Raw genomic sequence first — 16230 nt, forward strand, 5'->3', positions numbered from 1 at the left:
ATGTATTGCACTAAAAATGTTAAATCACGAAGAAAAATATGTACATTTTCAAACTCTTATTATCACGTTGAACTATTTTGTCTTCAACTTCCCTTTTTTATCATAATTTTCATCGCTATATGATCATCAGCTTCCCATTTATCGTCAGCATTATCTATCGAGCTCGAAAATTCTCTCTACGTTTCCTTGTTATTGTGCGAAGTCATTAGAGGCATAAAATATTAATATTAAGATCTTCCTAGTTTGGCTGCAATATCCATTTGATTTCTCCTAAACTTCTGCGGCGGGCACAAATTAAAGAAACTGTTTCCCCCTTCAAACTGCCTCTTCCCTTTCGGGTTTTGTTTTTTATTCATTAATGTAAACCTCATTTAGAAAACAGAACAATAGGACTATTATATTATGTTTTATTCAAAGTTTGTGTCGGATTATTATTTTAGTTTAGCATTGTAATCAAAAGTACGCTTAGTCTTCGTTTTTGCCTCTTCGTTTTTTTTAAGCAGGTATTTCTGCATTTATTAATAAATCAAAATTACAAATTTATAACAATGATATAAAATCAAACATACATAATGATCAAGTTACAAAGGTGACAATTGTATAGTAGTTCAGTAGATATAGACATAATTCATGTAAACAATAACAAATAAATTCAAATACAGAGGCCAGCTATCGTAAGCTGAAAGCTTGAAGTAATAGCAGCTTTGCAATCATGATTGAGCATCTTATAAGCTTTGAGATTTAAAAAAATAAATAAATGTGAAGCCATTATCGTTACAAAACTGATTTTGGCATGCCATGAATGGATACCATGTTTCGTATTTTTTTACGGGGGCTTAATATGCTCATAACATTTGTGTTAGTTTGTTCTAAATATCCGAATCATGTATGTAAATATATATCGAATTTGATATATTTTTAATCTTAAGAGACCGTTCCACTATCAGGATCTAAAGCCCCGATCCATCCCGATCATAAGATCGGCGGAGGGCGGGGTAGGACTTGGTTGGAAAAAAAATTCGCGACAAAGAAAAAAAAAACGGGGGAGAAAACGAATGAAAAGGAAGGGAAAGAAAGTAAGTATAATATTTCTGGACAGTATGTCAAAATCTATTACAAAATGAGATTCTTATTTTAGAAGGTCAATCTATTTTCTTGCTCACAGATTTTTAGTAATCTGGCCCCATAGTCCACGTTGTGACCCCATATTTTTTTTGGGCTCATTTCGCCACTACGTGACTCAACAAATCAAGATTTTCACTTTTCATTTAATAAGTTAACTTGCAGAATTATTTTGCTCGAACTTATTTTGTTAAAAGCTTGAGTATTTTGGAAAGGGGGTTACTTTTTTGTGTGTTGTTTAAATCTTGTTTTCCGTTCATGTTCCAGATAGTTCGGCCAGTTATTATTTTATTATATATCGTAAAAGGCATCTTCTAGCAATTTGCTCTAAATTTCAATGTTTTGTTTTGTTTTATCTTCTTTTCCGTTCATGTTCCAGATAGTTTGGCCATTTATTGTTCCACAATATTGTGAAAAGCATCTTATGACAATTTGCTCTATAGATTTCAAACTATATGTTATTCAACTAAAATATAGATATATAATTTGACGCTCTTGTTCGGTATGTGGCATTGATGAGACTTCAAAGTGATGTTAACACAAATAAAACATTTTAAAAAGATCATGGCCCGTTTCACCATTATAACAAATTTGCAATAACAGTTAAAAGCTAGCGAAATCCTCTTAATTGATTGGCTGATTCAATTCTAGAAATGTGTTATTATGACAAGTCTTAATGAAACGGGACCCAGCACCACAAAGAAATGGTAGACGGTTTCAAAGAGTACAGTGTGAATCAGTAAATTTGTATTCATACAGAGTAAATAACCAGCTGGGCCAGGCTCCTAAAACAGTTATATCAGTTTATCATAATGTAACATGCAGTGTTATTGTAAATGTTAATAAGGGAAACCGAAATATAACAAATCATCAATTAATATTCATATACTTTAAAATGACAGGGATTTATTTTAAATTCATTACGGTTGTAAATAGTGACCAGTTGATATTAGGATTTAAAATCAATCCCTAAAGATTTATTTTCAAATCCAAATTTATTAATATTCAAATCTTAAAGGATTAATTCTAAATCCTAACATCGACTGGTCACTATTCATAATGGATTTATTTTAAATCCTTGTGATTTAGAGTGTACAGGGTCAATATCCAGTTGTCGCTCATAACTGAAATGGTGAAATCGTTTTAGGATGAGTAACACAGTCGTATATAGTCAAAGTAGCAAATGCAAAAGGGTTAAATCAAATTTTACAAGGATTATTCATGTCTTACAATAGGAAAATTGTTTGCTCTAAGGCAAAATATTGACGAAGTAAAGGAAGATGAAAGACGAAATCGGTTATTTTCATGGAAGAAAAATATCAATCGAACTTATCTAAGGCTCTCCATCTCCCGACGTAGAAACGTATAGAATCAACTTGGTGCTATGTCTGGCAAGGTTCTGATAAGCTTCTGTCATGACTTCGGGCTGTCATCAACATGATAAAATACAAGTATTTCCATCCGCGGTTTGAAAAGTATAGGTATAATATTTTCGAACCATTCAATTGTGAAATAAAAGCATGTAATCGAATTGAAAATTGGAATAAGACCACGAGTGCATGGCGTAATGACCGAGTCAAACTTTTGAGCACAAATTAAGGCACTGCGTATCGGGGCATCGTTTCGAAACAGTCGCAAGCGAGCGAAAGTTATGCCCTAATTTTTTTTAATAAAATCGAATTTTTGTGAGAGATTTCTTCATGATATCCAAATATAAATATAACTTCACCAAAGTTCTCCTTTTTAATGTTTTTTTTTTCGTCGTTGAACTTGTTTCGGGGGCAATGCCCACAAGCTGAAGCCCCCTTCACACTCTCTTCGCCAGTGAGTATAACACCATATTTGGTTTACCTTGGGTCTACTGTCCATACGCATCTATTATAGACAAGAGGCCCGTAATGTAAAGCTTATAGCAATCATCGCAGAAAAGTTTTTTTTATTTACGATTGATTGCATTTACTACAATGTACAATTAATCGTCAAAAATCAAGCGAACAATTAATCTCTAACCTTTGTGTTACGGGACCCAGGCAAGTGTAACATATTATCTTGATTAAACCATCACACCGCAATAAGTTTTTTTCAAGACAATATTGTAGGAACTTGACGACAGGGATTGAAATAACTGAGCTGGCAAATAACACGATATCAAACCAATCCACACCCAGACAATGTTTATATCAATATATCCGTATCTTGCACTTGATAGAATATTTAAGAACAATATTGATGACCAGCCAATCAAAAAACCGGAAGCAGGATGCCGTTGCATATAAACAGAATAATATATTGATTGTGTAAAGAATAAAAGTAATTTATTTGATGGTTGTGGGCTAAGGATTAAGATGTAGGTCAATGCCTTCTTGTAAGCGATAAATCTAGTATTTCATTCGTTTTAAATGTTTTCAAGTTCTGAAGAAAATCTAAATAAACATTAGCGAATTATAAAATGACTCATGTTTATGTCGATTCCAAAATGATTTATATTACATTAGCATTCGTGCAAAAAATTGAAGCTATATACTGCCCTCATAATAGACCAGATACAGTCATGTCGAACAGCCAGTCTCGTGAAACGATTCTAAAATACAGGACTAATAATATTTCCTCAAATTACTGACGTCTTATACAGGAAAAATTAAGATGAATCAATTTAATTGAACTTATTGAAATTCAAATTCATTCCCAACGCACAAAATGAAATTGAAAACCGCATGAGAAAACAGCTTTCCAGTTGCCTTGAAAATACAGGTATATATAAGGCCTATGTACCTATCATTAAAGGTCAGGTCCACCCCAGAAAAATGTTGATTTGAATAAATAGAGAAAAATAAAAAAATACCAAAACGCTGAAAATTTCATCAAAATCAGATGTAAAATAAGAAAGTTATGACATTTTAAAGTTTTGCATATTTTTCACAAAACAGTGATATGCACAACTAAAATGAGACTCGATGATGTCCCTCACTCACTATTTCTTTTGTTTTTTATTGTTGAATTATACAATATTTCATTTTTTGTAGATTTGACAATAAGTACCAACTTGACTGAACCATATAGTATTAAACAATGCGCATTCCACACGTTCAGGGAGGGATTAATCGTTGTTTCACTTGACAATGAGGAGAAAAATAGAATATTCCCTATTTCGTATAATAAAATACGAAAGAAATAGTGACTGGATGACGTCATCAGTCTCCTCATTTGCATACCCACCAGGATGTGTTTTGTGTTTTGTTTTGTGAAATAAAGCAAAACTTTAAAATGTCATAAATTTCTTATTTTACATCCGACTTTGATGAAATTTTCAGTGTTATTGTTGGATTTTTCTCTTTTTTATTCAAATCAACTTTTTGTTGGGGTGGACTTGTTTTTTAACATGATACTTAACATGCTTAAACATGTTTAAGGACAAGTCCACGTCCATTCACCCCAACAAAAAGTTCCCTCATGTGAAAAAAATGAAATAAATATCAAACAAGCATAACACTGAAAATTTCATCAAATCTTAGTTGTGCATATAACTGTTTTGTAAAAAAATAAGCAAAATTTGAAAATGTCATAACTTCCTTACTTTACATCCGATTATGATTAAATTTTAGGGGGTGGACTTGACCTTTGAAATAAATCACCGCTCCCCCATAAAATAATAATGATGATAATAATAGTAATTGGAGATTAAAAAAAGTTAAGAAATTAATTGATTGATAAACACATTAAAAAGATAAATGAATAAAATAAATATTTGTTAATTAACGTATAAATGAATTGCTATCATATTGGTACGAAATAAAAGCAAAGTGTTGATTACGTTCTATGCCACTGTAAATTTAGATAGTGTTTCTTAATAATATGCCACCCCCTTCACACATGCCTCTGCTAATAAGCGTAGCTCCCCCCCCCCCCCCCCGATTCTATTTGTCTTTTTTCTGATTTTCTTATATTTCCTTCCTTTTCGTTAACTCGTTTGTATAGAAGGAAACGAATAATGAAATAAAGTGAGTGAGTACTTTAAACGACTTACAGGAGATTTTGTTTATTTATATGAAAAGAAAATGGTTTAAATTCTCCATTACCTTTTCCACTTCACGCATATTGACCTAGTGGCATAATGCCTAATTTATTTATTGTTGTAACTCATCCGCTTGACTTGTAACCCATCTTTATTTAGATATGATTAATATCTGACTCATCTTTGAAATAATTTTTCAAAAACTTCTTTTTTATGTTTGACATCAAAATTTCAACAAAAGGCGTCATCTATGTGTCATTTTTTATATGAAAGTGCGACGATATTTTCTATTTTTCAAATCTATATGTTGCAGCATGGTGGATAATATTTAGTTTCTTTATTAATCATTTTTCAAAAGGAAAAACGAAATGAAAGGGGAAAATCCTTTCCTTGTTAATTGTCTAACATCCTTCTCTTTTCTGGTGGATTTTGTCGATATCATTATACATGTATATAGTTTTGTTAGTTCAGACAAAAAAAGTATTTGTTTTATTCTTCTGGCAAAAGTTTAATAAAAGCGCACTAATAAGCAAAGTACTATTTCTGAGTGATAAACACTTAATAACGAAAAGAAATACTTGAAATAATTATAAATATTTGTGTTCAATTACTTAAGATATCTTCCAAAATATCTAGAGACATACAACAATAACAACATATCGCCCTGGTGCCTCGGGCAAAGTGCTATTTCCGAGCGATAAACACTTAAAAACGAAAAGAAATACTTAAAATAATTATGATTATTTTGTCTTATTACATGTAGGCCTGTTACTTGAAGATAACTTCCGAATGAAGAAATACAGCAATAATAACATTTTGTCCACAGCTTTGAGTCTATTGACGTGGTTGATCTATTTTGAAAGTTAAGTCGCGGAACAGGGTATCAATCAAAACGACGTCAAGAGAACGATGGTTTAGCTGCAGCAAGGGGGGTCAGGTTGAAGGGTATGGGTATTGGTGTTATACCCCGGTTTCAGATAGAAAAATGGTTGCACAACTTATTGGCAAACTTTCCTACGGAACGGAACATCGTATTAATAAGATGAGTTTGCATATTTTTAATTACAATATTTACTTTTAGCACTACTTTTTTCCGTTTTTCATAAAAACATCATTCGGACGCTTGAAAACTAAAAAAATTGTCGTGATGACGTACACCCCCCCCAAAAAAAAGGGATACCATTGGAGGTTTCCAAGAGTTTTATAGGAAAACTATCTATGAATTGCATGAAGACCCCTTCTCCTCCTCCCCTCATCTCCTTCGTTTTCTATTATACATTTTGTTTTTTGGGGAGGGGGTCAAATAAATTGGGTGAGACGGATGCCCATGCAACCAACCTTTCACGGCCCCTCCATTTCGCACAGTCTTTTGATTTCCGGTCCAGTATATTCATGCTACCATTTCTTGTTCAAGTATATGAAATTCATCTTTATTCCGAATTTTCGGGGTGGGGCAAAGAGAGGGGTGAGAGGTGGTTACATTAAACATTGGCAAGTCACCTGACATATCACCTGACACGCGCGCGTCGTGGTAAGTAATCGCGCGCCTTGAATGCGCTTTTCAAACAAAATAGAGGGCTCGGTGTTTTCAAGTTTTATATTTTGAAACTCCTTTTTGTCACTTTTTAAGAAAGGGGTGAACAAAGAATAGCTAATGAAGGTTTTGTTATTATTCTTTTTCGTTATATGTTCAAGTTGGTGTCGACGCGGTTCTACTCGTAAGTATGAGCTCCATTTATTACCATATTAATTTATAAATGAAACTGATATTTTTATAACAAAGGCAAGTCACAGGAGTAAAAAATAATTAAAAATAAAGCATCAGCGGGAGCATGTGAAATTTGGGGGCAGGATGGGGGTTGGGTGTCCTGACACTTAAACATATTTGAAGCCTTCTTTTTTTATCTTTGGATTACACAAAAATATGAAATCAATAGTAGCAATCCTCTTCAATTCTGTGCTCTATAATATTGCCTAACTTTTTGTATTAAAATTGGTGAGACTTTGCTTGGTAATTTACAAATGGCTGTTTAAATATTGATTATCCTGACCCTTTGGTCCGGACACACAACCTCTGACCTGTCCGGACACACGGCAACTGGGTTTAACATTGCAACTCTGTGTTCTGGAGAGTGGATTGTCTTGTTCTTCTGCTGGTTATGTGTGCCTCGTTTCATAACTAAGTTTGTGTGCGTTGATAGCAGTCTACATCCTTTTGTGTCATGGCCCTGGGAAACGGGGGTGCTGAAGCACCCACAAGATTTTCCCAGGGGGTGCTGCGTGTATTATTTTCCATAGGCAACACCCCCTGGAATTATGGTAGATGTGTCAAATTGGAGAAAAATATGGAAAATTACCAAAATTTTGCATTGAAACGCTTTTTTTTTTGCTTGTCAAATTTCTTGGGACCAAACCGACCTTCATTTTGTGGTGAACCCCCCCCCCCCTTTTTTTTTTTTTTGCTTGTCAAATTTACTTCAGCACCCCCGGCAAAAAAAAAACGTTCCCATGGCACTGTTTCGTGTGCTTTCAATTAAAAATATTTACACCCCGGCCAGTATACCGTATGCCTGCATGTGAAAATATTTTCCTCACTATCGTTTTATTTTATTATGTTTTTTGTGGTATTTTTTCAAGAAATACCATATCCAGTTCAAACAACTGAAGTAGATGCCAACCCGGAGGGCATCCCGCAACTCTTGTCAGAACCTCCCTTCGTCGGTGATCGTCTGCGGTCTGATCGACGACGAGTTCACCGTGTGCCGAGAGATGACGACGGTGACGAGGAGGTGATCGAAGTCGATGCCGAGGAAAAAGTCGAGGTGATTCAGCGTGACACGCATGGGGAGGGGCCGGCTAGTGATGGAAATAATGAACAAAATTTTAGCTTAGGGCTAATTTGCTATTATATGCATATTAATGAAAAGGGGCTACATTATACCGATAGATTTCAGCAGCAGCAGACCATCGACATCATCAATATCAACATTATCATCATGAACATCGTCATCAACATCATTGTCATCAAGGCCCGATCTTGCCACACAACTGACGAATCGTTTCTTGCACAATTCTTGAAATTATAGTCTTGTGCGAATTGAAAAAAAAATCAATATAAGAACCATCGTGATTCAAATAAGAATAATAAAGTAGGATATATAACATTAAAGTTTAACATTTTCATTATTATTATTGTAGTTGTAATTTCGGTTTCTCTTTCTCTCTCTTTAGGAATCAAAGATTGTTGATCCAAAGGCAGATGCTGATGAGAAAGAGGAGAAATATCGAAAAAAGATGCGTGGATGGCTAAAGCTAGGAACCGGGATTTATGTCTCCATCTGCGTTATCCTCTGGGTAATAACCGCTGTTCGATACACCATGGACGGCTGCCCCTGTCTACAGGGCGATTCTATTTAGCACTCTGGAATGAGGGCAACCCTATACCAGCCGGACATAGAAGAACAGAGGATGGGGACCGGTGGGGGACGGCAGTGATGGCACAAGGGGGGGGGGGGCTGGGCGTGTACCTCTCCCTAGTTGGAATCGTTACCCCCCAGAAGTTTTGAAAGAAAAAAAGAAAGCAATTGTATAGTGATCTACACTATATATTTTGTACAGCCTTCGAATTAAGCCCCCCCCCGTACTTTACATCATGGTCACGTGACGCCACTGGGGAACGGGACACAAGGAGATGACATCTAACATAGGAAACAATCTTGGTTTGCCGCCCCCTCCCTCCCCAATGCCCTCAACAGACTCAATACAGCAACATTGTATTTACCATAGGAATATAAGGGAATTTAATTTAATTTGTGAAATATTTTCTCCAAAGCTTCGAGGAATAAGAAAATGAATAGATTTGGTCACTTATTTTAGGTTAATTTTGATTATGCTCTAACACATGGTCAAATGTCATTTAACTCAATAACATTTGACATTCATTTTGAGAGTGAGCTTTACTGCCCAAATGTCCGCAAAGTTTCATAAACATAAATAAAAGCCAAGACTTTTCTTGAAATTTTGACATTGAACCGAATCTATTTTGATTTGAGAAGTGATGTACTGATGAGTAATAAAGCAGTGCCTTTACATTGAGCATGGGCAGATTTTTCTTACTAGGCGGTCGTTGCATCAGTAAAGCTGTACGTATTTCAAGTTACCTACGCCTGGCGACACTTTCTTTTCCCCCAAAAGGGAGTGGATTTTCTATAACCTAATCAAATTTCGAAAAATGTTGATTTTCCATGCTTGTAAGCAATAGCCAATATGAATGAAGATGCGTGTTAGCAATCAGAATTATGAGAATATGATTCAGCACTCAAGAAAGGGTCACTTGCTGTGCGTGACTTATTGCGAACAGCACAGTTACGTAACAGCAGCCAGATGTGGGTCCAGTTTCATACAGACTTGTTATAACAAATTCACAATTTCCTATCAGCCAGTCAAATAGAATGATTTCAGTAGCTTTTAACTGTTATTTAAAATTTGTAACAATGACAAGTTTTATGAAATGGGCACCTTGGCTTAACACTGTAAAAAAAATTAGCTAAAAGCATACATGAGATTTGACTCTTTGACTCATATCTCAAAAAGTCTAAATAGATTTTCTGAAACATTTCAACAGATCACTTCCTCTTGTTTCTAATCAGCAATGAACACACAATATACCCTAACCATATATGGTTCCATTTACACTTAACTCAATTACTCTCAACATTCACTATTCTGTTTCTCTCAAAACTTGTTCAGACATGGCAACATTTTACCTACAAAGCCAAAATTATCATTGCGATGTGTGACAAAATATTAAAATCCTGCAATGCTATGAGATGCTGTGTATCTTTTGACCACCAAACAAAGTGTATACTGATCAAATCACAAACATAACTACTTACTTGTAAGGTGAAAAGTCTGGTATCATGAGTTTGTTTGTGTAATATGGATGAAAATTAACATGCATTTCAGTAGTTGAAATGTATAATTATACTTTTAGGCTTGTAATGTAAGTAACATATTTTGTCTCTCCATGTCTGAACAACCCTTTAAGTTTTCTTCTGGTACATCAATGCAGTCCTCCAGAGGATCAGTGAACTTTAATCATGACAACGAAGGCAATAATTGATGCGAGACGATGGCCAAACACCATTTATTATAATACATGTATTGATGTGATTAACATATAACTTTCTCTCGTCTTCTTTAGCTGCGTACGCTCCAAGATCATCTTACAAGACAGCAGAGGTGTGGCGGTGCTCCATCAACCCACGGTTTTATCCTTTTTACTCCCAATCCACTCCCACATTTAGTGAGCTTTTCTCCTGAAGGAGCATCCTGCAGATGATTGAATGAAGAGAAAATGGAAAGAAATGCAAGAAAATTAATTTCATTAATCATGAGACACACATGAAACATAAAATTAATATTTCATGGTAAGATAAGCCATTGCATTGACCTAGTCCAAATACGGTATATTTTGTGATGTCTATTCTACTTCTGTTCGTGAATAGAGAGCGAAGTTGGCTCAGTCGGTAAAGCGTCTGCCCGTCGAACCAAAGATCGTGGGTTCGATTCCACCCGGGCGGATGACTGAAGCCAGTGCGTGTGTGTAAATGTCTCTCCCCTGTTTCATAGATGCAGGCTATGTTACAGTGGAAAACACTCCATCCTCGGATAGGACGTTAAATGGAGGCCCCGTGTAAAGGAGAATCACCACCTTTGCACGTTAAGAACCCACTGCACTATTCGAATAAGAGTAGGGGGAAACCCCGGTGTAGTGGTCCACCTGCATTCCCCAACCAATTATCGGGAGGAGAGACCTGCTAGTCACAGTTCTGTGTGCGCGCCCTTCTTGGCGACCCAGATTGGCTGGCTCCTCCAATGCGCCTTTGAATGTCTTTGACAGATATATGGCGCTATACAAATGCTGTGCATCATCATCATCATCATCATCATCAATCGTGGGCCGTGCCAAACTCGCCTTTTTTGTTTCAGTATAAACGCGATCACAGTTGCCCTCTTCGCAGCATTCGACCCTGCTTGAAAATTCAACACTCGAGCTGAGTCATGTGTAAACACGTTTTTAATGTACATTAGTCTTGGGTATATAGATTTGTAAATAAACAATATTGTTATAAATGTGATAAGACATTCATGTCAGAACTTGTGTCATGCACTGACCTTTGAATTCATGTATGCACACTCTGTACATGACTCAGAATGAAACAAAACCCCATTAGCATACTACAGTAGCTACTAGATGCATTTTGTAATTTGCTGATTATGGTGTTGAGCTTTCTGGACTATAAAATGCTAAGTTTCGGCACAATGGCCCATTGGCCAGTCTGCCATTCATATAAAAAAAATAGAACACTTTTCGATTCAGAATGGCATGTCAAGATTTCAGTTAATTACAGTTTAATTCTTACTCACTTTTTGTATAAGTCAAGACTCGGGACTCGGGAGTAAACAAATAAAGGTGTATTTGAGAAATGAGATCAATTATTTTCCCCCAAATAAGCTATTTCATATTTAGTATTACAGGAACTATATTGTGATAACGACTACTATTTTGGAAGATTGTACATGTAAATGCCACCTAAGCACAAACCACAATGTGAGCTCTCCTAACTCATTGCCTTGACATCTGGGAATCTCTACTCTAGACTATACGACTAAACACTACCCACATGAACTGCGAGACAGGGGTTCCAAATATCCGTACTTCTGATTCATGAAACTACAGGTGTGTTTACATTCATTTTTTAACACTTCAAAATTCAAATTATGAAGTGTAAGTGTCTAAATGACAAAACGACAATACTACTGCTGCAAAGTAGTTTTTCAATACTCTGAGTAACAAATGTACTTCAGAATAGGCAGAAAACTTATAGGTCTAAGCTTGACCTTGGCACAATCTATTTTCAGTTTAGATTAACTGAAAAATATTTACATTGTAGTGGGAGGTCTTACTGTTTTTCTTCGTAAAGTGGCATATATTTATTTATTTATTTAACTTTGCATACATGATCAACATTTCCTTGTAAATTCCAATCTGTACTAGTAACATTATCCCTTTTCTTTAAATAAATGAAAAACACAACCATGTTTACTCAACAATAACAAAGTTTAAGGGGTGCAACTGCATGAAGAATGACTATTTCAACAAAGCACATGACATATGGTACCGGTAATTGAAGACCTTTGCTATATTGGGTTCATCTCAAAATATGACCCATACAACATATTTTGAGAGATAATGACAAAATGTGACTTATTTTTAAAAGATTCCTTTCTGATCTTTCTCATTACATTTGTACTATAGAAACAAAACATTGAATCTTTACTAATATTTCTAGAGGAGATATTTCACCGAGAATGGATCTCATTGAAATGATTTAAGTCACTTAGTAAGATCATATGTGAAAAAACATGTGCACTGGCAATAAAGCAGAACTGCACATCTATGAGTAATTCAACTTTTTGTGACCCCCCCCCCCCCCCCTTTCCGTCTCGGGGTTTGTCTGACCAAGGCTAAGGTAATGTAAAGTGTGTCCTTACCCTCCGTTAGTCGGGCCTTCCCTCCGGTGGGTTGGCAGAGCACGGTTGAGCAACCTACACACAAAACAACAGTCTGTGCATGGCTGAACACTGTTGTGATCTTGTAGCAGCCTAAAACGAAACAAACGAAACACATATTCATTTTTGGCATGTAAATATAAATTTAACAAAGAGATAATACAGGACATTGGAATAAATGGAATCTTAATGTCCTAGTTAAGTAGAATATATAAATATATCCCTCATATAGAAATAGTGTAAATACTGTCTAAGGATGGAACATCCTCACTTATTGCCAATTAATGTTTTATGAAAAGGTATGCACAATTCAATTCAAAATCATTTAATTGTTTTTACATACTTTACTTATCTGGAATATTTCATTACAAATCGTTTAGGGCCTACATTTTCAAAATCCCTTTTTTTTTATTCTAAGAAAAGTAAGATATGTCAGACGTGAAGTAAATTTGTTTATGAAGTACTTTTCAAACATGACAACTACCAAGTCTGCAGGCCCATCTGCATCAATGGCAGATATGAACATCCAATAGGTTTTCAAGGAGGAAAATATTGATATCAATGTAGCCATCAACACAAATGGGTGTACATGAAGGTACATGTACAGTGGTGCTTCAAATGAACCCCACCAGAAAATGAACACATTTAAAGTGCTCAAGTGATGCCACGTTTTAAAGATTCAATTGTGAAGTCGGGTGATAAAATATAACATTCAATAGTGTTTCTCTGGGCTTGCCAAACATTGAAGTGTTGTCTTCATTCAACACTCGGCATGAAAGAGTGCATTTGTGATGAGCAAAACTGTAGGTATACTATAAATGCTAATTACCTGGGCACTTCACGTCCATGAAGTAAGAGTTAGGACTTTGCACAAGACGCTTCTTCTTGTGCCTCCTCTTCTCACTCTCAAGGCTTGGGTTTAGTAGATCTCGTGCAAGCTGAAAAAAATTTAAAAAATCAGAAAGTAACAATTATATTCACTACTGTATTTTGTTAAGCATAGGAAGCACATGAGGGCGACATGCAATTTCACCCTCATCACACTCACAGAGTGACAGACCATATCACAATTAAAATTTGCCAAATCAAAATGTTTTTTTAGTTTGGGGGTCGTCTTTTCTAGAGTTGCCCTAGATCTGATGTGGGAGAATGATATTTACATTTACAGCATTTTGCTTTTAGCGCAAAAAACAGCCCTTCATATAAAAGATATAACCCAAAAAAATTTAGGGATTGTCACAATGTAAAAATAATGGACTACATGAACAAAATAAGAATTATTCCCAAACCTTTTATTTTCTATTATATTTGGTAAACAATTTCATAAAACAAAAGTTAGAATTCAGAAGTCAAAAATATGATACAGCAGACATTTGGACATTAATTCATTAATGATCACTCAAAGCATTTATCATCAGACAATCCGCCTGGCATGTTAAGAATACATAAAATAGAAATAAAAAGTTATCGGTTGCAGATACAGGAGTTTGAATCAGAGGGGGGCAGACTAAGGCGTAAAGGGCATATTTGATAAGTAGAGGAGGACTGGGGTGTACATGTAGATGACATGAAAATGTTTGTTCAATGGGTGAATCTAAGAATATAGCTTAACAGGGGTGTTCATCCCTTACACGTACATGTACACCCTTCCTGGATCTACCATTACATACATGTACATCTGGATTAGGCGAATAGCATTTACAAATGGATGAGAAAAACAATCATTTACTTTTAGTTATGGGAAGGAAACCCAGGAGTGCAAGCCAGGATAAGATAAGCATTTGTTGTCTGCTTATAAAAACGAGCAGCTGTGTCAGTTGCAATAATATAATTCATAATTGTGTTACCAATAAACAGTTACAAATAAAAACAACAACCTTTGCCATTGACAAACAAACAAAAATGAAACATCAGCAATAGTTTAGCATTCAAATAAATAGAACATAAGAGTACATTTTGTTAATTATCCCAGACTAAACACAAATGACACATCCAAATGGATTTTGGTCATCTGATAGTGTCTTAACAATGAAATGCCTCTTAAAAACCAACATTTACTTATAATGTACTTACTGGCATGGCTGGTAATAAACATGCTCTTCACAATAGAAAGAGAATTGAACTCGTCTTTATTGTGTACTACTCGATACCGAGTGATAGCAGATGTGGGCATATCACAACTCACAACAAAGTAATATACTACAACATCATGGTATTGCAACATAGCATGTAAACAACAAGTCTAAAAATATATCATTGCAACATTCCACAGCTCATGGTGGTATTCCTGCCTAGTGCCTACTCTAATACAGACTTTGCTCCAGTTGGATAAACAAATGTTATCTGGAACTTGGTGATAAGTAGCTACTAGCTACTCCTTAAAAGACCATTTCTATTTTTTGTTTACAGTTGAATAACTGAGAAACTCAACATTTTACCTAACATGTTAAACTACTGTACAATGGCTCCCACTCTGCATGCACTCTCGAACACCACGGACATGATCAGTTTGAACAGTCAGCTCATAAGTCATATTCATACTCAGTCATAGACTACTCTCCCAGAGAAAAAATGTTCCTGAAAGAGTTAGTTTATGACAGCCACCCTAACACTATTTTTTGTTTGTTTTTGCTTTCCCTGGCTGTCCCGATAAGAACTCAATGATCAAATTTACTTTCTTTCCCCATTTCCTAATTTGGATTCCAGGCCAGGACAGATTTTGTCTCAGACTCAGGACTCACGAACACAAACTTAGAGTTTCTAGATTAGGCCTACTCTTGATCTCGTCTTACTCGGCTCATTATAGGGCTGCCAGATTGCAACCCTCATTTAGATCTACTAGATCTACTAGATCTAGGCTAAGTCAATGTCATATTTCTTGCCTATTTTCAAATGAGTTGAGACAGCCTTTGAAACTGAAAGTTTGAGTCGAGTCTTGAGAGTTGATTCTACTCGTTTTTGGTCCCTTCTCACTCTACAATTTGCTGTCATTTGTAGGCATTAGGTACTGTTTATCTTCATCATTTTGACCCCTAAATTATATCAATGGCTTATAAGGGGAGTCTCACTCTCAATTAACTAGAATAATCCAATGACAATTGGCCGCCCAGCGCTGCTCATAGTCATACAGAGACCGTGACTACACAGTACACGCAGCGCAGCGATTACACCATCGCTACGAAATGACACTTCCGAATCAGCGCATGCACGTGCAATATGCACTTGCCCATAAGCACAGAGAGCGAAAAACGCACACACAAACTTCAATCCATCACTGACCAACTCCCCTTAAACAACACCAAAATATTCACTATTCCAGATAGCTATGACTTTACAATGCATATCAAGTCACTCATAATATATTTTCATTCATCTTTTAATGCTGGATTTGTAAATAAGTACTCGTAATTATGCGTTTATTGACAAATTTTAGCCCCACTTACAGGCATGTTGCTGTCGCGTATGTCGCTTTATGGGAAAGAGGCCAAATAAGTACTTCCGTGACATGACCTCATTAGAGT

The 16230-nt window shown here is 35.7% G+C and overlaps 1 protein-coding gene across 2 annotated transcripts; it reads right to left on the minus strand.

The window, feature by feature from the left end:
• Positions 1-10252: 10252 nt before the first annotated feature.
• LOC129257973 (small ribosomal subunit protein eS27-like) lies at positions 10253-16230 on the minus strand. 2 transcript variants are annotated; one of them, XM_054896426.2, is made up of 4 exons: positions 16153-16230; positions 13539-13647; positions 12692-12802; positions 10253-10465 (listed from the first exon to the last, which is right to left on the minus strand). In XM_054896426.2, exons 1-4 carry the CDS (start codon positions 16156-16158, stop codon positions 10437-10439), a joined length of 255 nt encoding a protein of 84 aa, XP_054752401.1. In that variant the 5' UTR covers positions 16159-16230; the 3' UTR covers positions 10253-10436. The 2 variants fall into 2 exon arrangements, with proteins under 2 accessions (XP_054752401.1, XP_054752400.1); XM_054896425.2 differs by lacking the exon at positions 16153-16230 and adding an exon at positions 14783-14920.

Source organism: Lytechinus pictus, chromosome 3 (genome assembly GCF_037042905.1).
Source record: "Lytechinus pictus isolate F3 Inbred chromosome 3, Lp3.0, whole genome shotgun sequence".
NCBI lineage: Eukaryota > Metazoa > Echinodermata > Echinoidea > Temnopleuroida > Toxopneustidae > Lytechinus > Lytechinus pictus.